The sequence below is a fragment of the Megalops cyprinoides genome, chromosome 4, assembly GCF_013368585.1.
Source record: "Megalops cyprinoides isolate fMegCyp1 chromosome 4, fMegCyp1.pri, whole genome shotgun sequence".
Classification (NCBI taxonomy): domain Eukaryota; kingdom Metazoa; phylum Chordata; class Actinopteri; order Elopiformes; family Megalopidae; genus Megalops; species Megalops cyprinoides.
In genome coordinates, this window is record NC_050586.1 from 43,698,130 (window position 1) to 43,725,004 (window position 26,875).

Sequence of the window (26,875 nt, forward strand, 5' to 3'; positions counted from 1 at the left end):
ACACATTTCCCTAAAAATATTGCATATTAGCTATCCTTGGAATAGATTTCCAAGGATATTTCTGGAGAGCTTTCATCTCTAAAAAAAATCTCAGGCCATACACACAGAGAAATAACTGAGACTTCTGGAATATTTCTCTTGTGCATAACCTTTACATCTTTTTTTAGGGGTTCCTCTGAGCTTTCTGTATTGAGCTTCACTGGCGCCTAATTTTCCCCCATAAGTGGATCCAGGAATTCTGGGTTGCAACTTTTGATTTGGTCACCATATTAGGTGCAATACTTTATGAGAGATAGGCTAGCTTTCTGTCCTGGCTGAAAACAGAGATAGCTTATATTGATATATCTTCTTAACAACCAGCCCATGATCATCCAAACAATGTTTTCCACAAAGATGTGGGGTGCAGACAGGAGGTTAATAGAGCAGTGGTCCTTTTTTAATTGAAAAAGTGGTTACTTGCGGTGTACGGAATGGCTGTGTTATTTCAGTCAGCGAGTAACCCTCCCAGAGACATACTGTTCACCTGCAAGGAGGTTAATGAAGATTCTACCAATTCCAATTCCAGCCAGCATACTGCAGACATGGGGGTTAACTATTCCTTTTCTACCTCTGGCCTCCTCCTAAGGACAGGTGATCCATGGCCAACCAGAACATCCATAAGGTGCTTAGAGAGCCCTGAGATCAGCTGGAAAAGCCTCTGAAGACCAAATCACCTGCTGTGTAAGAGTAGTCTGTTTGTGTAAGTGAGTGCATACCATTTTTTGACATCATTTGCTGATGCTGAGTAGATGATACGAGAATTTTCTTAAAAGATGTTTATTCATGCAAAAATAAAAGATACATCCAACGAAAAAATTGAAATTTTTGGTTGGACGTATTAATCATTAAGTCTTCCTCTTTTGTAAGTTCCTAGGGACGAGAATGTCTGTTAAATGATCCAATGTAAATGTCTAAGGGCCATTTATTTTGGGTGTACTTTGTACATCTGACTGAGCACTTTCAAAATGAAATGTCAAACACCAATCTGATGTGCATATTGAATGACAATGTGTAAGGTAATCAGCTCATAATGTTCCCATGCCATCCCATGCCATGAAAAGGGGTATATTCAAACTGTTCAGACACTGACAGAGATACTTTGATGAGTGAAGGAGTAAAAGTCTCTCTGAAAGTGATACATACTTGAGGTAGAGAGGTATAAAAAAGTGATTAATCAATACAATTCCAATTCCAATACCGATCCAGTTCCAATACAATTGGAGACGTTCTCAACTTGCTCAGTGTCCAGCTGGAAAACATTAAAAAGCTAGTGATTTTATGCTGGTTTTTAGTTAGCTGCTATGCTATATCTGTCAACCAGATGGGTTTTCCTAAGGCCTGTGGAAGATTAAACTCTTACCTTTTCAAAGGTATATTCTTTCTTTAACATTCATCTCTTGGATATTTATCAACACTGCATGCCACAAAGTATGCAGTGAAGCACTTTGTCAGCAGTGATCCCTCAGACATAGGCCCTGGGTTTGACAGAGGCCTATGATCCCAGAGGATTAGCAGAGACAGCTTAGCAAAAAGCGGCAATATTTACACAGAAAGATAAGCGGTTGCAATCTGCTAAAAAGATGAGCTCTGTAATTCCTCTACTTTCAGATGCTAAGCCACATCACAAAGGCAGCGGCAGCTGTCATTCCCTCTGCCATGTGGTTTGGGTAGAAGATAACCGCTCAGTGAGGAGATGAGAGGTTCCCTAAGTTCTCTCCAACAGCTGGTTGTGGCCCTGCTGTCCCCCAGAGAATGCAAAGAGATACTTTGTGTCTGTACTTTAAAACTTGATTGAGTTCATGCCCCATTGGCACAGATAAAATCTGTAATAGCTTTTAGTGTTGTTTTGGTGTTACTTTGACTGTTGGCCTTCTGGAGACCTGAATTGTCTTTTTAAAAAATCAAATAAAATTTATATTCCTGTTAATTACAGAAACAAACCAACATTTTGTTTGCTTTTACCATCATGAGTGGTTCATCCATCACTGGTTTTAAAAATAAGGATAGAACACAAAAATGGTTTGGTAAATATACAACCACATAGAAGACTTCCCTAAAGAAATGGACGGTCACTATCAAACCACTTACTCCTTGGCTTAGATTAAGAACACAGTTGTGAAGTGTCTATGCTTATTTGCTGTTCTAAGGAAAAGTCCTGTCTTCTGGTGCCTTATCTTGACTTACTTGATGTGTTTACTTCTTCCTCGTGTTGTAGGTCATGTGTACAGTGCATGACATCAGCACATGCTTTTACCCGAGTACTAATTTAGCAGGTTTTATCTGTAATGTTTTCTTCAGAGATTTCTTGTCTGGAACAACAAAGAGCTGTTGTGCCCTGTCAATTGTGTTAGAGATAGTTTAACATAATCCTGTCTTAGTGTAAATACCAGTCTGCTTTCTTGGTAGATTTATTATGTTTTGCAAATTTTATGAAGGACATTTTATTCAGGTACTGTGTGCTTAAAGGGCATCCAGTATCAGTTAATTAATCAAACAGTCAATAAAATGTAGATTAACATAGTGCCCTAAAAAAACAAATGTCACAGAGGACCTACAGAACATTACAGAAAATCAATGCAAAATTCTAACCAAATAACCAAAAGAGATAGATATAACAATAACACATGATGACACAGATGAAAAAGTGCACAAAATATTTATTCATTTGGCAGATGCATTTATCACCCAAAATAGGATATTCAAACAACATCTACGTACAGTGACTTCCATATTTATCCATACCCCAAATTAAGCATAAATGAAAAGCATACAAACACAGCAAACAATGTACTGTACTTTTTCTGCTTAAAAATGTCATACTTTCATGTAAAAGCATTCTACAGAGTACAATCATATTTTTAACAAATAATGATTTTATTCCAGAAAACACAAGGGTCTTATTTATTCACACCCTGAGAAACAGAATTCCTGTTGTGTTCTATAAGGCTCTGGTACTGCCAAGAGGGAATTTTCTACCATTCTTCCAAGTATTATAGCTCTAGGTCCTTTGGATTTACAGTCAACCACAACCTCACAGGCCATGGTGGCCAGATATACTTGTTTCACTGTATCAATAGCCATAAATTTGTGAACAATGCACCCTGCAATGGTAAGTGATAAATTTGTCATTTTGTAAACTTCACTCCCAACTTGTGGAGGTCAATCACCAATGGTGTGCAGTCTTTGGGACTCAGTCCCTGTCACCTTAACCATAACCCTCTTTGCATCACCTCACAGGATACCCCAGGGAAACAGGAAACCTTCAAAGGCCTCTAAATTTCAGAATCTTCCTTTTCCTATCTTTTAACATATGCATTACCTTTATTTGGAGCTTGATTTTGAATCTTAAGTATTTTTGGGGAAAAATCAATGAATAATTGAAAATCAACATCAAGGAAAGTGGTTAGTTAGGCATACCAAGCACACACCAATCAACTGTCATTTTAAAGATGTTTGGTACATCCAGTCCATCACTTTCCCTCCATGCCTCATAAATGGTGATCTTTTAATGGTGACAGTACTTTGATAAGTAAGACTGAGATATATTGTACAATATTATTGTTTTTATAAGGGGCATCCCATGGTGAGTACCTTCTTTGTCACAAACAGAACAGTATTGTATTCTATATGTTTACACTGTACTTGCAGTTAATTACAATGCTAAATAGATGTTCAGAGTTAGGTGTTCAGAGTTTCCTATAATACCAGCTTCATCAACATGATGTCTAAACCATATTTGCTGGTTGTAGATGGGAAATGTACAAAACAATCAGAATATTAAGAATATAAGAAAGATAGGACAAAACAAATGTCTTTTATATAGTGTTTGTTGTGTGTACATTTCTATCCATAACAGTTGGGGATGATTATGATTTGTAATTGAATGTGATATGATTGAAAATGTTTCATCAAATTTCAATGAGATTCAATGCGATGAAGTGTATGGTTTCAGTGTTTGCCCACTTTGTGTGGCATACAATGTTGACATTGTGAAACACAGCAGGCTGGGTCTCTGAAGCTGCATAAGTTTAATGAGTAGCCAAAGGTTAACCTGGGATCTGCACCAGCAGGCCCCTTCAGCACACAGTAGCCACAAACTCCAGCCACTCATATTCCAGTGGAGAGGCTATTTGAGCATTTACCCTTTCACTCACTTTCCCTCCTGGTAAGCTGAGCTACTTGCTGAGACAAGATCTCTCTGGCTTTTGCTTTGATGATTAGGTTTGCTATTTCATAACAGAGCTGTTTCAAACCTACTGAGAAATGCATGGGTCATACTGCTAAAACATAGTTTTACACAGTAACAAAAACAGCAACACAAGAAATCTATACTTAACAAATGAAAGTATGACAGATAACATCTTAAAAGTTTGCCTTGCAAAAAGATTAATGTTAGAAATTGTGTAATAATGATTAAGCTTTAAATGAAAGCTGTTCATTCTGCTGTCCTATAAAATCTACTGTGTCCCACCTGTGTGACTAAAATACATCAATATGTTAATTTAGATACTGTAAAATTCATGGATTGTTTAGCAAGTGACTGTAACTGAAGTCTGAAAATCCTTTTTAGGTTTCTGGAAAACATCCTTAAATGTTCAGTACAAACTCCAGGGGACATGCTGCCTAAGACACATCAACTGTCCATCAAAGAATTGGCTCTTACAAGGCAGATGTACTTGAATAAATGGTCTATATGTCCATGTCCTCTTTTTCACAGAATAACTATCACTGAGCCCAAGTAAACACTAACCACAACCACACCCCAGCTCTTTGGAAGCAAAGCTACAGCCTGCTGGTAAAACAGTAATGGATTTTTATCAGTGCATTGTAAACTAAGACAGCATCATCCCAGATCTCTCTGGGAGACTTCTACCGGAATGTGAAGGTTACAACAGGTCACCAAAGAAATGAAAGCTGCCCTGTCTAACCTTGACTGAATCATTGATTTTTCATTGCAAACTTGCTGTGAATATGGATGTGTTCTCATGCAAACATCGGCCATATGTAAAATTAGAAACTATATCTGTCAAGCTCCATCTGAAAGAAGCAGAGACCTCATGTTTGACAATGCAAAGGGCTGTTTAGTTTGCAAATGGGGTGATAACCTCTTTTTTGGTGTCTTGCCTCTGTGTATGAATGCTGATAAAGTGATTTGACTAATGACAAAAAGTGACTTATGACCAATAAATTCCCCTTAACAACTCTCATATCCATAGGTCCATTTTTGGCTGTTTTTGTGGAAAACATCATATTCTGCTACACTAACAATCTTGGGCTATTTATCAAATAACGTTACCTTCTGACAGTGATCCATTTATGTTCAGTTGTGTTGCCATATATTTAAGGAATACCTGTTCCAGTAAAAGTGTGTTGTCATAAATACTAAACCAAAAAAGCAGGAAATGCCAGAAATGGAAATGTCATAATATAACACAGCATATGGTGTTCTTTTGAATGGAACTGTCTTTACCTTAGTAAATACTACAGTAAAGCAACTGACGTCTGCAACTGACGTCAAGCAACTTGCCTTCCCAGAGATTTATATGGCTGTTTCCTTGGTTTAAGCAGGTTCAAACACAGTGAGCTCTTTCATTTGTTTCCAGATTTGTTCACAAACTCATTTAATGAATTATTTTTTTTCTCAGAAGTCAAAGTGATTGATACTGGTCAGTTCCACCCATGTGGAAATTGATCTGGAGTGACTGCAATCAGCCAGGGGGACTGCTCCCTGGTCAGCCAGTTGCCTAGCGACTGCAGATCTCAGTGGGCAGCCAGCACGTCCAATGGCCCCTGTCCCCACATTGGTCTCACAGTCAGTGACCTCTGAGCCATACATCAAAATATGATCCCTCTGCACCTAATGTTCCCATTAATCTTGTACATCTCCCCTCAGCTGAGGACTGTCCTGCCTTAGGCCTTCACATAGAGCCTTTTCAGCGAGAAGCTTTTTGGGCCATACCAAATTCATTCTTATGTAATTATTCATTCATGTTGTGAAAATATGCCTGTTGAGACAAATATGCTTGGTTCACACAAATCGTCCTATACATGGCACACAAACCCTGATCAGTCTATCCTTAACTGACTTATGATGTCTTTTAATATTACTCTTTGCTCTATGTTTACTTACTAGACTTATGTGAGTATTTTGCATTTGAGGATAATGTTAGGCACTGTGTTTTTTATTTATTTTTCAGCCTGATGTCTATTCACTGTAATTCCAGCTGTTCTGTACCATGTTTTTGTTATTCTTGTAACTCCTGTGATATATTTTATTCATCACACCATATTAACCTTTTAAAATGCTCTGCATTATGTTGTCTTCCACCTAAATAAATATATCATTAGATCATAAAGTGAACAGATAAAAGATAAAAAAACATAGACTTCAATGATAATCAAGAGTTCATTTACAACATAAATCATCATAAAGCAAACAAACAAAAATCCTCGATTTGCAGAGACCTATACCTTGACAAACTATTAGCTCATACAGCATAACTGACCACTCACAGGAGCTTACTCCCATTTTGCCCAACAAAAGCCAGTAATCATATGAAAAGCAGCATACTTTTTATTATATGTATATTTTTGTAAAGTCACGTGGGACTGGATAATTTAGTATGAGTCACACACTAAATTGTCAGGGAGGGATAAAGTGTGTCTCTGCAGCATAGAAAGCTTACAATAGAAGTGTAATTTCACAGTTATTTGACTGAGGCAGTGGCATAGCCTCCAACTGCACAATTATGAAACAAACCAACATACTGCTGATCTCCAGCTGGCCTGTCATCCACAGACCGCTAACAGAAATTGATTATTAATTGCATTTTCAGCATTTACAGGATGTGGTCTGATTTAAGCCATGCTCATTACTTTTTTTCCCAAGTTACTGGTACCTGTAAACAATAAAATGTAATCTGATTGATACTTTATTTTGTTCAGATGCTATTTTAGCTATATTTTTCATTCATTATTTTGGATGGGTATAGTATGCTGTATGTTTATGACTTTTTTGGCATTTTCTTTCTACCATATAAAAAATGCATGTCAACTTTGCATCAAAATAAATAAGACATTTAAGAAAATTAAGAAAAATTATATTCTGTATTTATATTTTCAGGAATAGGGGTGCTCATATCTGGCATCAGGTTTCTCCTTTGAAAAGTATGATGCGTTGACAAACAGACCTGTGAAAACAAATAATGATTTTTGTGTCTGTGAGACGAGGATTTAGCCCCAAAGATGTTTGCCCAGATCATTAACCCAAATTGGATAATGGACGATTCATGGTGATTTGATTGCCCCCCTCTTCTTCCGCACCATTGACTACCAAGCCCATTTGACAGGTCTGGTAGTGCATGGACAGACCTAATGCAAACTTAGGTTTCTCAGACCCCTCATCCTTTTGGCTCCAGTGGACAAGAAGCATTGCTACAATCCTACCGTAGGGCCATCGTCCTGTACATCTGGCACATCTGCCTTCCAAAACTAAATCAACCTTTAATGTTGCTTTGTGTGCTTCATATGTTAGCAACCAATGTTTACTAAGGTGATTGCATTGACAGTCCTCACACCTCAAAATATAGACTATTATTTAAAATCAGAAGCGAAGAAACTGTATTTGAATATTATAGGAAAGTCACTGATTATTTCATAGTGCCCATATCTGAACTACTCCAAAGGAATGGCTTTTGTCCTCTATAGATATAGCATGAGCCTTTGGTTTTTATTATGGTATTATATTTTTAATATACTGGAATGGAAATCCTGTTACGAATAGAATCAGAGGTTCTTAATAACATTAACTGAAATGTTAAGACATGAATAATTCACAAATTCCTCAGAATTACACTGCAGTTATTTGGAAATAAATTCAAATTCTTGAGAGCAATATTCTCACATTTTGAGAGGAAACTTGTACTTGGGCCATGACATAATTAAAGACATAAAGGGCATTCTACACTGAGCACAATGGACAGACAGACAGACAGACAAAATTGGGATTACCTTAAAGGGAAAGGTAAAGTATGTAAAGGGCAAACTCCACAGCTGGCTGTGGCCTGGCTTATGTGTTTGTCACTGGCCCACCAGAGCTGGTGAATGTCTCTAAATCATATCTTTTTTAGGGATCATGCTTAGCCCTGAAACTAGACAAAGACCTGAAATAACCAACACACACACACACACACATGCACACACACATACACACGCACGCACCCACACATACATTTTACTTATTTTCAAGATATAGGCAGGTTTGTCATTTGTTGTAACACAAATGATCAACCATTCAGCCATGAATGTCATTTCATTGTTTCAAGGAGATGCTTTCATTTTTATCCCAGATAGGATCCACCATCTCCCATAAGGAAATATCATCTTTTTAAGCATCTTATGTCTGGCTTTTCACAAATGACCCGAATATAATCGAATCATGCTCCAGGATTTACTCTATATGACCCCAAAGGCAAATGACTTACAAAATGCTCAAAATATCCTGGACTGGATGGTTTGATAAAGGTTTTAGTGTGGTCTCACTATTCTGAACTCCCTTAACTGACTTTTGGACCATTCTCAGATTATTGTTTCTTGGTTTTTGGTCACACAAATCCCTAATCTACTCGACTAAATTTTAGTGAGACGATCTTTCTCATGAGTTAGAGGATGTAGCATATTCATGTCTTTTATGTCATCCCTTGAATATTACAGCTTATAAAAGTAATTATACATTATTCATAACCATAAAACCATTAACCACAAGAAGAAATTGCAGCATTTGTTGAAAAATCCAATTTACAAAATTTCCAGGCATCAAAGAGTAAATTCTCATATATTCAGTTAATACAGTATGAAATTATGTACTAGAAGTAGAAATAAAATTCCACACAGATTTAAAACACTAGTGGTGAATGGAAAGTCTGAGAATGAAATATGGAACAGTAATCTGAATGCAAAAGGTGACATATGTATCAGTCAGAGACTTATCAGGACCACTCGCCACTCTCCTCATGATAGCAGGTGGGACAATGTGTCATGTGATTTGGCTATTGATCAGTGTAGGTCAGCTTGCATTGTTATTTTACTTTATGCAAACCATTTGTAGATGGTCTAGCCATGGCATACACCCAAAAAGAGCCTGACCAATCGAAAATGAACAGCCTTTCAGTGTACTCTTAGTGGAGCTGGAGAGTAAGAGCGGCAGTTGATCAGATTTTTCAAATTTCAAAACAAATTTTTTGGTGATCATAGGATCTGCATTTTAAGATACGACAGAAATGAAAATATTGACACCACACATCATTTTAGTCAATTATGTGTATTTTTTTTAATTAAAACTAGCATTTTTTTAGTTCACATATTTGTATCTTCCATATGCCTGCAGTATGCTCTCTGTAAGCCAAGCAAGGCATGACATGATGTAGAACTGTAACAGCAGTTGGCCTTTGTAGGCTACTATGCCAGTCTACAAAGTGCAGCTAGCCTATACATCATGTACAAAGAGACCAAACATGCTAAGCACGAGTCACAATAAAGAAAGCAAAGGAGCAGCTGCACCATATCTACACAAAGCTACCCAGCTAGCTAACACTTTAACATAACAATTTAATTCCTGAGGTATCTGAATAGCAAGCAAGTCAAAATGGGAGGACTGTCCATACAGTATTAAAATGTTTTCTTGCTTAGTCCCTCCTATTTAAATAGGGCTTGTTGTAATTGTAATATGTAATAAAATGTGTGTCACCAAAAACTACCATTACATGTGAGAATGAAAGTGTTATTAGTAAGAACATGAACGGCACAAGAAAATGTCATCACTGGAGAGAATGGGGTTGCCACCAGTAAGAAAATTTATGCTACTAACAAGAATTTTTCATCAGAAGTCAGAAAAGTAACATCATTGGTAAAGGAAAAAATCATTTCCAGGAAGAAAATAAATCACACTACTTTGAATAAAATGCTTATTAGTAAGAACATTACTGCCATTAGTAAGGACAAAATTGTCACTAGTGAGAACAAAATTGCTCCTAGTGAGATGGGAGAGATAGAGTCCTAGTTAGGGAATGGCCACTGGCGATTACATTTTAAAATGGTTTGCCATACTGGTAAGAAGAAAAAGTCACATGAGAGAATGAAACATATTGGGGGGAGAAATGAATGGACTATTCAAGGGAAAAAGCATCACTAATGGGAACGGGACAGCCACTAGTAAGAAAAAAATATGTCAATGCCACTAGTAAAATTATCATCATTAGTATGAGAAAAGTCATCACTGGGAAGAAAATACATGTCACTAGTTCAAATAAAGCACTCACTTGTAAGAACCATCAATAGTAAAGACAAAATAGTCACTAGTGAGAACAACATTGCCACTTCGCAGAGATTTCTCGCTATCTAGCTAGCTGTTTTGGCTAGCAAATAAATGCTAGTTAGCAAACGGACCACATGGCTGTAAATGGAGATATCATGAATCGCATTTTACATTTGCATCCATTAGTTATGAAAATAATTGCATTAAATCAGAGCATACATGAAAACCTGATATTTATTTGGTTCAAAAGATTTAGAAATAGGCCTTTTCTGTCCTTCTGGTAGGCTACAACTGAACATACTGCTGGCCCAGTCTGCAGACATAGTCAAGAATAGGATTTGATTATCTCCATAATTTTGACCGAGTTTGCAAAAAGCATGAGAATTTGAAAGAACACATCAGTGGAAATGGTCAATTAAAAGTCTAGTGGGCAGCGTCAGGTTGAGCATGCAGTTGACAAAGTCACTCGTCTCCAAGCAATCCACAGCATCATGAAATGGTGAGGAAAAAGCAGTTCTGATCAGTTCATCTTCCTTGTTGGGGTAACAGGAATGAACTTTTAAAGGGTACGATGAGGGAAAGGATTTTGACAATAAAAGCAACTACAAGTAATTTCCCAGTATAATGCGTTGCATTACTGATTGATGTAACTGTTGACATTACCTGTTACACCCAGCTCTCCATTACCCAACAATGTCCTATCCTACAGTGCATTACGTAGATGTTATGTGAGTCATTGAAGAATATTTCATTGGTTTTTTGATGTTTGACATGGTTGTGATAGGGTTCATTCTTCTGCATGTTTTCATTGGCAGCAGGCAATTTTCAGCAAGAAGCAGGCATTCATTTCAAGACAGGTGAACACTTTCGGTTCTCAAATTCTCTGATCGCAATGTTTAAGGAGTAAAAGATATTATGTGTTCAAATGAAGAGCTGAATACTGTGTTACTGACCTATTTTATTCTTGCTTAAGTTTTTCCTTCCCAATGTAACCCTAGTTTTTCATGTGAGCATGTTAAGAATTTTCCAATGTATGGAAACGTATGCAACCTGATGAAATTTTACCTTAAGTGTCAGCAATGAGCTTTAATTACATTTCATTTGTTACCCTAATTGATTGCAGAATTAAGTAATATTCTAGTCACCAAGACTAACCATTTTAGTGTGATTTTGCCAAACCACCCTCCCACCCTCGGACTCCTCAGGTTTGCAGCCCACCAGCCACCACAGCAGAAAACATAAATAAATAAGTAAACAAAGGGCTTAAATAGCTGAGACAACTATAAAATGCTAAAATTCAGACTAAGATGTTGGGCAAATCTTGAGTGAAACCATCCCTGTGTTGAGCTTAGTTTTAAATGATCCAGGTGTCTATAACTGAACAAAATGTGCTAAGACATTCCATACCTCAACAACTATGTAAAACAATTCCCATTTTCAGTGTAAGTCTTACTCTGACTAATGTCTACCTGTCCCCTCTTAGTTTCAAATACCTCTTCTATTCCATATTGTTAATCCTTTTTAAGACTTTAAACAGTGTCCATGTAGTGCAATGAAAGGGTTTAATGGGGTATATGCATAAAACTGCCTGGTATCCAGCTGTCTAAATTGTTACTTACCAGTTTCCTTATTAATCAATCAATTTATAAAAATATATCTACAGCCTTGTAAACAATGATGGAGTGAAAGGGACTTAAAGGAAGAGGGAAGTGAAGTCTGCCTCCTGTTACACTATAGTAATATGGGGAGTAATATTATGATTTTTTTTATTCTTTATTGATAATCATTTTATTGCAGTGATATTCCCGAGTCATGGTAAAAGTCTGTTCTTAGTAAGATATTTTCAGTTTACATTCAGATTCAGGTCCGTATCATTAGGGCATGTTCACTGAATACATACAACTCAGAATTAGTGACTTTAGTGTGTGTTAGTGTGTTTGTGTAAATTTTGAAAACTACCCTTTGCATGGAAGTACTTGGCTGACCTCTTCTCAGAAGCCAGAGAGACCAGTTGAAGTTCCTTTTGATTCATGCATATGAGACCATAATCTTAGTTTAATTTCAAAACATGAAATGTGTCTTCTTAGCAGTTGTAAAGTGATTCAGCAGCAGATAAATGTCCATAATGTTGATTGGTTTGGGAGTCTAAAAATGAGATAATAGCAAATTAGGGAATGCTAATTAAGATTTACTCATGGGATATGCCTGTAATTATAACTTTTTATACCATAACTTGAATGAATAATGAATGCTAATTGGGTGACTTTGAACAACAGCACCCATGAAGCATGTTAATGCACAGCTGGAAGACCATTCTGGTGAGAATGGCCTGATTACAGTTAAAAATCGAAACTGTTTATAATCTGTTTTATATAAGATACCTAACTGCACAGTGAAAGTCTAGTTAAAATTTGAACTATGTGATGCAATGAGTTAAAATGCAATGAAAACATATTACTTTTTCCGCTGCATGAAGTGCAATCTTTTAACAACTTCTGTGCATATCTTCATCTGAAGGCAAGTACCCTTTGTATAAGCGGGATGAACCACTGTAAGTTGTGTGTACCACTCTGGGATGGTAAACAATAACTTTACAGTGTCTCTGGGCCACATCAATCCTACCTGTCTTGGTTTATTTTTAGGCAACAGCACAGTTTATTGTGGTTTATCCCTGACTTTTTGCACTGTGCTCAGTATGAACCTCATTGTTTTTGTCTTCATTTGGGTCATTCTACCCATTTTACTGACAAAAAACAGTGCTTAGTGAAGTGGGAAGTGTTGTTGTGAATCACTGAGAGCTTTGAAATCAAAGGCATTTGATGTATGGTATACAGCTCTCTCACTTCGGTGATTATCTTGCTTGGTTGTTAAATAATGCACTGGTGCTTTTTCATGTGTATACCGGACAGTCCACTGAACCAAGTAATACTGCAGAAGGTGATGACTGATAAAAAAAGTACCATTATGTCCTAGCTAAAGAAAGTACAGATGCTAGATTGCCTAGGATTGAAGTTTATACTTTTTTGTTCTCCAGTTTCTTCAGTTTATTGATATTGACATCCTGATTTAAAAAAAAAAAAAAAAAAAAAAAACTTTTCTCAGTTTCCTTTACCTCCAGCCTATATTCGGTCTCATCTCCATCAAATATCAACCCAGTTACTCAAGCAAAAATATTCAGATCCATGCACTTAAATTATACCAACAATATTTAAATTTAACCTGAATGTAAAATCATATATGCTCATCATAGCAGCAATCAGCAAAACAACATATAAATGTCCAGAAAAGAGAAAAACTACAAAGACCATACCATTCTGATCACAATTCATGTGAATTTTTTGTCAAATCATTTGTAATTAATCATGACTTATAATCATGATTCATGATTACACACTAAAACAAATGTTTTTACAGTTCACTTTTATTCAACTTACAACCACCCAGTGATTTGATTTTTAAAAGCTGTTGGATAAAGAAGATATTTATTTTTTCAATGTTTTATTGTTGTTAGTACTGTATGTAACTGAGAAATATCAGTTTCTTCACACATGAAAAGAAAATGTCTTTGAGGTGCTAAATATATTCATACAATTTCATTCATCCAATATGCTCATATTAAATAACATAATAATAACTAAATAACAAAATGAGCCACCTTAATTGTTTGAATGTAGCCATGCAAACTGCTGTTACTGTTCAAGCTGCAATGCTTGTAGCCCCATCAATGTTGCTAACTAAATTCAAACATTTGTTGAATTCCCTACTGCACACAACTACACAATACAGTTTTCAGAATCTCCTCTATAACTTTCAACCCTCCGGTGATGAAAGCTGAAGACAAATCAGATGGTACTCCTGAACGCCTAGAGCCCAGATTTAAGAGTCTTTATGTCTTTTATGTATGAGGTATTGAATATTTCACTCTGGCTGTTAGAAGATGTTGTCTAAGGACTGTAATTCACAAAATTAGCATAAATTAAAATAGCCACAGTAAGTAATTTGATAATATTACAGTGATTCTACAGAGATTTTTCATGCATTAAGTCCTATGAAGGTATTTATTACTATTTATTTATGCTTTTCATTTAGCAAAAAGCAATAACAGTGTTGTCTGTAAGCAGAATTCAATATGTTAATTCAATATGAAAATCCTATATGTGCAAGATATCAACAACAAAAATCTATGACAATAACAAAAATAATCACACTTTCTCCACATTCTGAGTTTTTGTGGATGAACATAAAGCCCCTACTGAATCATCCAGAACCAGCTGAGTCAATCTCTCTTTCTGCAACATTATGTTCATAGTTGCCACCATTTTTGAGTGTGTGTTTCTTCTGTGTAAACTTACTGGTTTTCCTAAGGCAGGGGTTGGCAACCCGCGGCTCCTGAGCCGAATGCGGCTCTTTAGCCCTTCTCTAGTGGCTCCCTAGCTTTGTCAAAAAAAATGTGGAAATGAATTCATTGTTGTAGGCCTAAAGTCATCCTTACTGTAGCGAAGGGCAAGAGCAGTCACCCCACCCTGCCTCAAACCCCTCGTGGGGGAAAACATTCCGTGAAGTTTAAAGGGAGTAAATGGGAAATTGCAGGACGCCGTGTCTTGACACAGCTTTAACATAAAATGTCAACACCTGCCTATACCATTCTGCCCAAAGAAAGGGCCAGATATATAGAGAAACTAAATCTGATTGGACTCCCTCAGTGTCCCTTTTCTATCCCAAAATCAGTGTAGAAAAATGACCCCACAGAGTGGCCAGCCGTCACTTATTTTGACTTGTACCATTACCTGATCGAATCACCAGGTAGGCTAAGCTAGTCAATATTGTCATCTAGATAGCTGAAGTTAGCTAACGTTGTGATCAAAATTGCTCAAGTCTATAGCCTACTATTAGGCTACATATTATTAGCACTATGATTACCTTCATTCTATATCAATCTCAGTCATATTGTCATTAAGAAGAAATGCTCAAGTCTAAATAAAATATAAATTACAGTTACACTTCAGGCATAAAGACTTTGGCTGGTGAAAATGATGGCTGGTGACTAATTTTTACTTTGGAAATCAACTAGCCACAGTGGCCGGTAGCTAAATGTTAATGTCAAACCCTGATTACAATGTTATTCTCCACATGCACTTTCCAGAAGGATTTATTAAAAGTGACTAATGGGTGAGGATAAGCCATTTAGTCCCTGCAAACATGAAGATCGACCATAGATTGAGTACTTTGGTAGCTAGCCTAGAGCAAGCTACCATAGCTAGATAGCTAACTAGCTAAACTAATACATCTGGGGAATTGGAATCAATCATATAAAAATTTTTAACAAAAAATTCTCAGATAGAGAATTAATTAACTTTTTGAGCAACCTGACACAAAATGTCTGCCGCACACATAGACGTGAATAGTATCGGGATCCCATAAGGTCCCTGTGGCTAGCGAGCCTTCCTGTCTGTTAATAGCTTTAAGCCAACTATGACGTCTTTTTGGCTCCTTTTTGTCTCTTGGAATCCTGTAAAAGCTTAAATCGGGGTTAGATATCTTATTTGCCGTGCAACCCCCCAGACAACAGCTTTTTGGCATGGTTGCAATTTAGGTTTTAAGACAATAAAAAGAACTGTGCAATTCAAATCAATGGCAAGTGCAGTGTTGTTTTCCCCCACGTTGTGGGCGTGGCCTAAATGCGCTCTGTCTCTATAGTGTGTGGACAGATTCGTTTGCTTTCACCACCACTACTGCTGGCTTACCGGAATGTTTGATCTGTGGCAAGAAGTTAGCAAACAACAAAAAATGTAATGTTTGAAACTGGCCTATTTTTTACTTTTACTATTTTTAAAGCTAGCTATGTTTTATTTATTTTCAAAGTAGGCAACTTTTTATTTTATGACATTTGGGCTATTCATTTCATTTGTACAAACATAGGGAGGACTCAAACTAGGCCTGCATAGCTATTTATACCTACTCCATTTCTAAGTAAGCCTACACATGCCAGTGGATTTTTTTCACAATTAATCAGTTTTGTGTTTTGTTGGAAATAGCATCCCCCAATAAAAATAACAAAAGTGTCAACTGTTTTCTTTATTGTAGTAGTTCTATAATTTCATAAATTCACCAAAACATTGCATTATTCTAATGGAAATGCAAAGTTAAAGTACCAAATAATCCTAAATAGCCTACCGCAGCCACCTTGTGCTAAAACATATGCATGAATGCTCATTTAGACCTATTAGTAATGTTGATAGGCTAATTTAGACTAATAGGCTGTGGTACCTGCATTTAAGGGCTCAAATATTTTTTGAGCGTCTCCAGACAGATTTTTTTTTTCCATTGTCATGCATTGCTATTAAAGTATATTAACCTTAAGTATATATTAAGTATAGTAATTTTACTGAATGATGACATCGAGTTATGGTGAATGTCACAATCAGTGAGCCATGTGATCATTCCTCCCATTCAAACATGAACTGTAATGTTCGTTCATCCACGATAATCTGCTTAATCTGTAAAAATGCACCATACATACCCACTGTAGCATTATGATCAAGCGGTTTTAATAATAACAAACATTATAGACGTATGCATCCTAACGAACGCCACAAAACAGTACTGCTTTAAAACACATCTTAAATGTATTGCACTTATAACCGTTAGTTATCAAGAAGGCTAATTTATGATGAACGAAAAATAATCCACGGAGCCTTGCAATGCAAGTAACCCATTGCAGCACTCCACGTTGCTAACGTGTTGCAATCTCTTTATTTGATTTTGGCGATAGGACCAGTCCCCTTTAAATATCCGGTTGAGGGACTTAATTAATTAAATTCAGTAGGATGTATCGAACAGAAACATTATTCCGATACCATTTGTCTTACTGGCTAGGGACCGGGATGGCAGCTCCGTCTGAAGCCGGGCGCAAGAATGAGGGGGCATCTAGGCAAAGACCTGTCACCAGCGCAGCCGGCTGCCATTTCATCTGATGCTGTTCATATCAGCCCTCCATTTTTAATTCAACAAAATACTCTGTTTCCTTTTATTATTTTCCAGGGGCGCCTTCATGTTTTCTTAAACATGGTTACCTTCCATAAATGAATTCGATATTTCCTCGTTCCACACTCTGGCTCCACTGGGAGTGAGAACACGCCAATATGGTCCGCATAGCTAACGCTTTGGGCTTGGTCATTTTAAGCGTTGCTCTGCTCATCTTGTCCTTGATCAGCTACGTGTCTATAAAAAAAGATAGCATTTTTTCCACCCCCAAATATGCTAATTCTGGGGGTCCGAGGATTATGTTTCATGCTGGATTTCGGTAAGTTTACATAAAGATAGATGCTGGTGGTTGTCTGAACGTTTGCAGCATGCAAGTGTGTGCGTGTTCTTATATGCACTCAAACGTGCATTGCAATAGATCAATGACGATATACATACCTACATGTGTATAAGTGTGCCTGTTAAATGTATAATCAAAAAACGGACAATTGGTTTACTATTTCTGCAGTGTACAGGTGCCCTCGGCGATATCTCTCACGTGCAAGTGTAGAGACCGGGAGAGAGAAAGGCACGCGATCATTTTTCATAGGGGACGATGGTATTGTTGGTAATGCATAAGTCGTACATCATAGGATCCAAAAGGCCTTCAGTATATAATAGAGAAACCCGATGGCGCAGGCGCCCGTCATAAGTCATGCTTGGTTGAAATTAATATATCAGTCTTTGTCATGTTTGAATTACCTGCTAGCTTTTCATCTACGTGCTGCTATTGAGAATCTGGTACTTGCTCTTCATTTATTGAACACATTTTGTGAAAACCACATTACGCCGAACAATTAATATTAGGCTAATGGAAAACGATTTTCAGAATGTACAGTAGGAAGAGACCCGTATTTCGCAATTCTGATCGCGCAAATGCATTTGCTTTTTCCCCACGCAAGTGTAACTTTGACAGCAAATAAAGAAAATTGTGAAGCAGAAATGAATGTGCAAATAGACAAAATGTCCATGTGTATGAATAAATGTATTTTCATTCCAACGTTGAACAAGACAGGAAAGTGTACTGTGATGCTCGTGCTGCATCTTCCAGCCTCTACATCGGCTAACGTCATGCCTGACGTCATTGTCGTGCTGCTGGAGCTCTCCTTGGTGCTGGTCAGAGTCATTTTCACGTTGTAATAATTTTCCTTAGGTTGATGCTTTTATCGCCAAGCTTTTGTGGACGGAGCCATTTTGTTCGGAGCAGCCTCACCAAACGAAAACCACATCTGTATTTGTTTATGTTGTTATTGGTTGATACTGGGTAGTCTGAGAATGACAGAGAAAGGCATATGTTAACCATATTTGAATTAAAGTGAGGATTTTATTATTTCCTCCTATAAATGGTCAAATTATGTGTGATATGCAACCATTTACGTATAATCTGTTTTAGTCAGAACAAGCTTGCTAAACTATCCATCATCCTCCTGGAAGATACATGGATTAATTTGTAAAGACACAATCTATAAATTCTCTCCCATCTGTGAATGTATAATGCTATCAAATTTATTTATGTGCACATTTATTTTTGTACACCTTATTATTGTGTACCATATTTATTACTATTCAAAGATTTAAAAAAAACTTTATTGTCTATCACATAATGATAGAAAATTGTCTTGGGTTAGGGGCTCCCAAACAACCAATGAAAAACTCACATAAAAATACATTAAAACACAATCACTTCCATAAATAAATAAATAAATAAGAGCATGTGTGCAAAACTAGATAAAGAGATAGTGACAGTCTATTTGGCCTTGTTTAAAATGGATATTGCATTGGGAATGAAAGAGTTTTTGTAAATTCTCTTTTTGGCCAGAGGTGCTCTGAAGCGTCTGTCTGATGGGAGTAATTGAAAGAAATGTTGAAGGGGTTGTGAAAAGTCTTTAGGGATGGAGTCTGCCTTTCTTTTCAGTGCGTGGCTGTAAAGGTCTGAGAGTTGGGTGTGAGTGGTGCCGGTAATTTTGGTTGCACACTTGATGATTCTTGTGAGTTTTTTCTTGCTTTTCTCTGTGAGGGAGTTGTACCAGGATGCAATGTTGAATGTGAGGACTGATTTGATGAGTGACCGGTATACTGCTGTTAGAATGCCCTGTCTGACATTGAAACCTTTCAACCTCCTCAGGAGAAACATGCACTGTTGGGCCTTTTTGTAGACACCGTCCACATGTTGTGTTAAGGACAGGTGGTGGTCGATCTCAGTGCCCAGGTACTTAAAGATCTCAACCTGTTCCATCACCTGCCCCTCCAGCCTGAGTAGTCCAGAGAGAGGGTGTGGGGTGTCAGGTGCCCCCCCCCCAGCACAGCTCTTTGGTCTTGCTGATGTTCAGTTCCTGGGAGCTCTCCTGGAACCAGAGGACCATAGTGTCCACATACCGCCTGTATGTGGACAGGGAGTGCTCGTCTGTCAGATGGGCCACCAAGGCCATGTCATCAGCATATTTAAAAAGTTTCAGTCCATTGCTATTGCAGGTGATTTCATTTGTATATATGGAGAAGAGGATGGGTGACAAGACACAGCCCTGTGGGACCCCAGAAAATAAAACAATATTGCTGGATTTAAAACCATTCATTCTAACATGTTGGGGTCTGTCCTTTAAAAAATCCTTAATCCATTAAACCAGTGTTGCGTTGACTTGTAATCCTTGGAGGCGGTGCAGAAAGTATATTTGTGTTTACTGTAGTAAAAGCAGATGAAAAGTCCATGAATAAAATCCTTACATATGAGTTTGGAGAGTCGATGTGCCTAGCCACTGTGTCCAGAAGAGTTAGGCTGGCATCCTCAACTCCCCGTTTCAACTTGAAAGTAAACTGGACCGAGTCCAGACTCTCGCCTACTGTGGTGGTAAGCTCCCCAGGGACCACCCTCTCCATGCATTTGCAGAGGATGGAGGCGAGTGCCACAGGCCTGAAATCATTTATGGCTTTGGCATGGGGCTTTTTGGGAATGGGGATGATGGTTGTCTCCTTCCATGACCTCTGGACAAAGCTGGCATTCAGGAACAGCTGGAAAAGCTGTGCCACCACACCACCCAGCTGAGCTGCGCACTCCTTCAGTACGTGGCCCTTGAGCCCGTCAGGTCCAGGAGCTTTCCTCGGATGTAGCTTGGAGAGGATGGAAACGACCTTCTGCTCCTCCACACTGATTGGTGCAGGGGCGTAGCTGCTGTTGGTCAGGGTCCAGTCCTCCACAGGGTCAGTCCTATTTGTTGTTCAGCTGCTCTGTGAAGGAGGCTGGGGCTGGGCACTGTATCTTAGCTGCTTTCTGATCTCTGCCCATCATGGTGTTAAGACCCTGCCACTCCTCTCTCGCAGTTCCTGTGGTGAACCTCTCCTCCATCTTATTTTTGTATGGGAGCTTGGCCAGCTTGGTTCTGTGCTTCAGCTCCCTTTTCAGTTCATTGGCACGTTTTTTGTCTCCTTTTATAAATGCCTTTTTTTGACGTTAAGACAGTTTCAGCTCTCTGGTGACCCAGGGTTTGTTATTAGGATAGAGCCTGACCTGTAGTTGGAATGACACTGTCAGCACAGAATGACATGTATGAGCAGATGGAGTTGTTGAGTATGTTCAGGTCACCCTCACTTCTCTGGAAGAACATCTCCCAGTCAGTGAGCTCAAAACACCCCCTCAGTATTTCCACAGAGTCATTATTCCAGACCTGGATGGTTTTTGAATGGATCTTATGTGTTTTCAGTTTTTGTCTGTATTTTGGCAGCAGTAATATTGCATTAAGGTCTGAGAAACCAAGGGGAGGGCGAGGCTTGGAGACATATGCGCCAGGTATATTTCCAAAAAATAAGTCCAGCATTCTGTCCAGTCGCGTTGGAGATGTGACATACTGCTCCAGCTGTGGGAGTAGCGTAGTGACGTCACAACTATTGAAATCCCCCAGCAGAAAGACATTCAGCCCCTCTGCCAGTCCACCCACTGACCTATTGTTGTGCAACACAGGACCTTGGTAACTGTGGGGTGAGTGAGAACAGATTGCAGTTTAACAAGGCCTGAGTCTAAAAACAACGAATTAATTAGCTTGGAAATTGACTGTTGTGAGATGGGAGTCATTGATTAGAGCTGCTATTAACAACTGCTTTCCTAGCTATGGGCCTTCTGCTCTAATGGAAAGGAAACACTGTTTGCCCACAGGTCACAGTTTGCCATGAATTTTCTGGACCCATCTTTCATTCCGCTGACCAATGCCCTGAATGAAGAACTGCAGGAAAAGCCATCCAGATGGAAGTTCAACAAGACAGCTTTCATACAGCAAAGGTGAAATTTCAGTGGTACTGTAAAAATGGTTACAAATGAATAATAGGTAAATATTTAGGAATCGGCATTAATTTCCTTTGCAGATGTTCATATTTCAGGGGACTTCATTTTTATTTTTCTTTTAAATATCAATTTATAGTTGGATATTGACTGTGAAGAAATTCCTCAAGTGCATTTCATGAAAGTAGAACAGCAACACATGAGATTCAAAGCAGCAACCCTCTGTTTCTTAGTCCAGCTTTATCAACATAACCATATTCTTTGACAAAAGCATGAAGGCAAAACATATGAAGATCATTTCTCTTATTAGGTCTCATTTGCTATTTCCTTTTCTGAAGTTTCTGAAGTTTTGGTACCAAAACTGAGTCTGAAGTGTTAAAGTGTAATTAGCCCCTACATGAGCACAATTACATATTTTTACTTTTTTCAGTAAAGTGTGATATACAGGGACAACAAATGTAAGTGTATTTAACTCAAACACTGATAAACTTACCAGCACCAACAATTATTATTGCACTAAAATAGTTAGGGAAGGGGGGGGGGGGGGTATTTTCGAACATATTGATTGATCAGTTGAATATGATTGCACATACCCTTTGGATAAAATGTAATGCAATATAATATCTGGTAGTATTCTACTGTGAGTGTACTAGTAATGCATGAAACAACTTTCAAAACTCTGAAAATCTAAATTCTGTCAGAAAGAATAATGTATTTCACCATGGTACGGTGTATTAGTCCTCCTCACATGCTTGGATGTATTGTTAAGCAACAATTAAGACCCTTCATCAGTAAGGGCAAGACCTCTATGCCATTGATTTCATATAATTTCCATTCTCTTTGCATGGCAGGTCTTAAACTTGTTTTTTTTTTTTTTTTAACATAAACATTTCCCAGTGAGAGCTGGTGATGGTGATGTTTATTTGTGGTAAGGTAAGGTTAGGTTTTGTCCTGATTCTGATCATTGTGGATTTGTATGGAATCATTAGAACAGTCAATCATTTAGAGTCAGAAGATGTTTTATCAAGGGGTCATATTAGGTAGGCATACCATTCCACCTCATAAAAACACAGTATGTATCATTATTGCATTCTATCATCATTATTTTATGTAGTGCAATTTCTTGCATTGTGTGTCCTTGACTGAATCAAAATCATGTGCAAGCAAGTGATTTTGGGGGAGGTCTTAGGCTTTGTCCTGTAGTACTGATGGATTTCTACTATAACAGGTCTGAAATAATGTCTTTACATTTTATATTACACATCAGTGAACCCAAAATTGTTCTTTTAAGTGGATTATTTGATTATTACAAACTGCTTTGGTACAGGGACAATTCTGTCCCAGTGTTTTTGATCACTATATGAGATTATATTGTTTTTTCTGAAAAGAAGAGTGCCCTGTATGTACCAAGAAGTTTACTGATCTTCTTGAAATAATAATTGCCTTTCCGTCTTTGAGGACATTACTTTTCTGTGTTGAGTGGAAACAGTAAGCATTACAGACATTATATGATTTTTTTTCTGAGATATTTATGGATGAATCTGGTCATTTACTATACTTACCATATGTCACATTGTAATAGCCTTTGTTATAAAATAATATCACAATAAAACATAATATCAAGATGAAACATGTCTACAGTGAAGGGGGTTCATAGGCTGTTCCTTTGCCTCTAGAATCCAACATGAGGTTAATTGTTCTTGAATATGCAATAATCAAGAGAAGTCATCACTGGAACTCTTTGTGCAGCATATAGAAATAGCAAGGATAGGAAGTAGTGAAATGCATGTCATGTCAAGACGTCAAAAAAATCTGATTTGACCCTAATTGTTTCCCTTTCAGAAAGGAGATCTTTAACTACATTGATGTGGCCAACAACTTCTCTCTGACCAAGAATGCTGTTCATGTGGGCCAGCTGATGCACTACGACTATTCCAGTCATAAGTATGTCTTCTCCATTAGCAACAATTTCAAGTCCCTGCTTCCTGACTCCTCCCCCATCCTGAACAAGAATTACAATGTGTGTGCAGTGGTGGGCAACAGCGGCATACTGACAGGCAGCCAGTGCGGATCCGAGATTGACCGCTCAGACTTTGTCTTCCGCTGCAACTTCGCTCCTACCGAATTCTTCCACAAGGACGTGGGCCGCAAGACCAATCTCACCACCTTCAACCCCAGTATCCTGGAGAAGTACTACAACAATCTGCTGACCATCCAGGACCGCAACAACTTCTTCCTCAGCCTGAAGAAGCTGGACAGAGCCATCCTCTGGATCCCAGCCTTCTTCTTCCATACCTCGGCCACTGTCACCAGGACCCTGGTTGACTTCTTTGTGGAGCACAAGGGCCAGTTGAAGGTCCAGTTGGCCTGGCCAGGAAACATCATGCAGTATGTCAATAGGTAAGTTTAATCTTGAGGTTTCCTTCTCAGTGGTAATGACTTATGACTATGTAGTATGCAATAAAGACTTGGAGGCTGTTTTATTTTTGTGGCAACTATGGTTATATGTATTATAATACAAGGTATTTTGATAAAAGTACACTTGTGAAGACTTTTGAAGAAATATATCTGAAACAACAATTGTATTATGCCAAGCAGTTTATGTTTAGGTCATCAGTAGTATATTGTCTCTTTTTTGTCATTGAAATTTTAACATAAGAAATGTGAAACTGTAAGGTTTTTGGTCACAATGCAAATGTACAGTGATAGAGGGCCCTGTTCTTTTCCATTTTAAGTGTCTGTTTTGCTGGTTTGGTACACATGTGCACCACTAAGCACTGCTAGAGTAAGGTACCGTAACACTGCATCCTGTTCCTCTCAGTTAAATCACATTGACTATAAACAAAACTATTCCCACCTAAACTATACCATCATATATACTGTTTTGGCTTGAAATTATAATTTTCATCCTCATATGAATGTAAATTAGAAGAAGAGGTTACACTTTTGTCTCTCAAGCTAGGGAGAAAGGACTGGTCAAAATCCAGTTCCAGGCCCTTCAATGTGTACCCCTGCACTCATGGCTGCAGTTTCTGTAGTGTTAAACTGATGAAAAAAAGCAAATCTGTGTATCTGTGTGTGTGTTTTTGTATTATTTAGGGTCTGGTGGCATGTCATCTAATTTAATTCTGTTTCATTCTTGCTGTCTCTGCATGATTGTGTGCGTGTATGTGTATGAGTGCATATATAAACCTCTACATGAAGGTATATAAATAAAAAATGCAAACCATATCCCTTTATATAGAGAGGATGCCATTAAGTGTTCAGAGTAGAACCTCAGTACACAATATGAATCAAGGGACTATGAGAGTTCCATGATGAGAATTCCTGAAGGACATGGTATTACAAAAATGGGCTGTACTTAAATGTATGAAGAAGGGTTTAATGCTCCCCTCCTTGCAGTCTTCATAGATGACAGTATGTACTGTAAGCACACTCAATCCCATTAAACCAAAGAGTTTGGAGAGAATTACTGGCCTTAAGTAGCTCAGGCACTTTTAGGACGCCTTCAGCTATTTTTGTTGAAGTGTTTTTCTTTTCCTAAAAGACTGGTAATTAAAAAATGAATAGGCTAAATGACAGTTATGATACAGAGAGCACTAAAATCCATGCAGTCTATGTTTGTGAAACTCATATAAAAATCGTCTTGATATTGGCTCCTATGTAGCTCAGTGATTAAGGCTCTCGCTATGAGCACAAGCTGAGCACTATGGCCAGCATTCCATCCCAATCCCCCAGTCAAAGAACAAATTTGCTTCATTACCCTGGGATGTGGGTGGGTAGGTCAGCCATGATTTCCTCTTCTTACCACTCTCAGGTATTGTGCTATTCCTTAGGCACGTGTGAGTTGCTCAGATGATGTCAGTGGAGTAGCGCCTATCTTCTAATGGGTGTCCTCTCCACTGTAGCACACTGGGTGAGCTGCATTGTGAGAAATAGCTGCTGGCTGCTTGTAAGTGTGTATGATTAGAGGATTGCATTCGTCTCACTTCAGCACTCCCCTTCGGACACAGTCATGGTTGCAGTGAGACAAGCGGATTAAAACATAAAAAATTCTTACTGATACCAAAATTAACACTAAGGTATTGGTAATTGGATTAATGTAAATTGAAAAAAATTAAATAGGAAGCAGCTTTAGATTGTTAACCCTGCTGATAAGCAGTGTACTACAACCTAGCTCTTGACAGGTATGATCTTCTGCCCCTTAAACTGATCCAGGGTCAATTGACCCAACAACAATCCTAAGCAAAACCTCTATATGAATAATATCAAGAACTGATCCCAGTTCTGTCCTTGAAGACACAGTCTGTCTGCACATCTTGACTGACTTCACACACCTGTGGGTCTGATGTACCATCCTTTCTGCTTTCACAGATACTGGAAGACAAAGCAGCTGTCCCCGAAGCGCCTGAGCACAGGGATCCTCATGTACACTCTGGCCTCGGCCATGTGTGAGGAGATCCACCTCTACGGTTTCTGGCCCTTCGGCTGGGACCCCAACACAGGCAAGGAGCTGCCCTATCATTACTACGACAAGAAGGGCACCAAATTCACCACCAAGTGGCAGGAGTCTCACCAGCTGCCATCCGAATTCAGGCTGCTCTACAAGATGCATGGAGCTGGTTTGACCAAACTGAGTCTTTCACACTGTGCCTAGAAAGACGCCAGGGTGCCCTTGAGTCCAACCATTTATCTGACAACACTTCGACCAAAGCGCCCTACCATTGTGTCATAGCACCCCCCCCCCCCATGAGGCACATGATAATGCATCATGAACATGAGCACCTTTCTGAGCCCTGTATGTTTTTGCCCTTATTGTCATAGGTGCCACAGATACCTGTCATGTCTTGTACTACATGTCATTCACAGACTGATGTTTTAGTACCATACAGTTGCATCACACTATTTACTTCGACCATGGTTCCACCTTATGACAACGTTTATTGAAACCATGGTTGTTTCTATATATGTTCAGCACTTGACATACAATTTTTCACACCACAGGCGTTTCTCTGTGTTTTAGCCAATGTTTAGGAAAAACATGCAGTAAAGTGGCCCCAGATTAAAAGCCTTTTTTTATTTATAGCTTGCTATTTGCACAGAGCTGAGTTACCATTTCATGAAATATTAAACTGTACTTGGGGAAGCCAGATACTTCTGTATATTGTAATAGGCTACAGACTTCCACCCTCACCCCATTTAATGATTCCACCTGAGAAATATTTGATTATTAA

The 26,875-nt window shown here is 38.3% G+C and overlaps 1 protein-coding gene across 1 annotated transcript; it reads left to right on the forward strand.

Moving 5' to 3' along the window:
- The first annotated feature begins 17,129 nt into the window (after window positions 1–17,129).
- Window positions 17,130–26,850, forward strand: LOC118777134 (sia-alpha-2,3-Gal-beta-1,4-GlcNAc-R:alpha 2,8-sialyltransferase). Its single transcript, XM_036527881.1, has 4 exons — window positions 17,130–17,654; window positions 21,519–21,641; window positions 23,484–24,041; window positions 26,016–26,850. Exons 1-4 carry the CDS (start codon window positions 17,494–17,496, stop codon window positions 26,296–26,298), a joined length of 1,125 nt encoding a protein of 374 aa, XP_036383774.1. The 5' UTR covers window positions 17,130–17,493; the 3' UTR covers window positions 26,299–26,850.
- The last annotated feature ends 25 nt before the right edge of the window (window positions 26,851–26,875 follow it).

Excerpts from the sequence above, each read along its gene's own strand:
- LOC118777134 (XM_036527881.1), top strand. The coding sequence starts at position 17,494 with ATGGTCCGCATAGCTAACGCTTTGGGCTTGGTCATTTTAAGCGTTGCT. Across the intron at positions 21,642-23,483 it reads ACAGCTTTCATACAGCAAAG|AAAGGAGATCTTTAACTACA; the intron begins GTGAAATTTCAG and ends TTTCCCTTTCAG. Across the intron at positions 24,042-26,015 it reads ATCATGCAGTATGTCAATAG|ATACTGGAAGACAAAGCAGC; the intron begins GTAAGTTTAATC and ends CTGCTTTCACAG.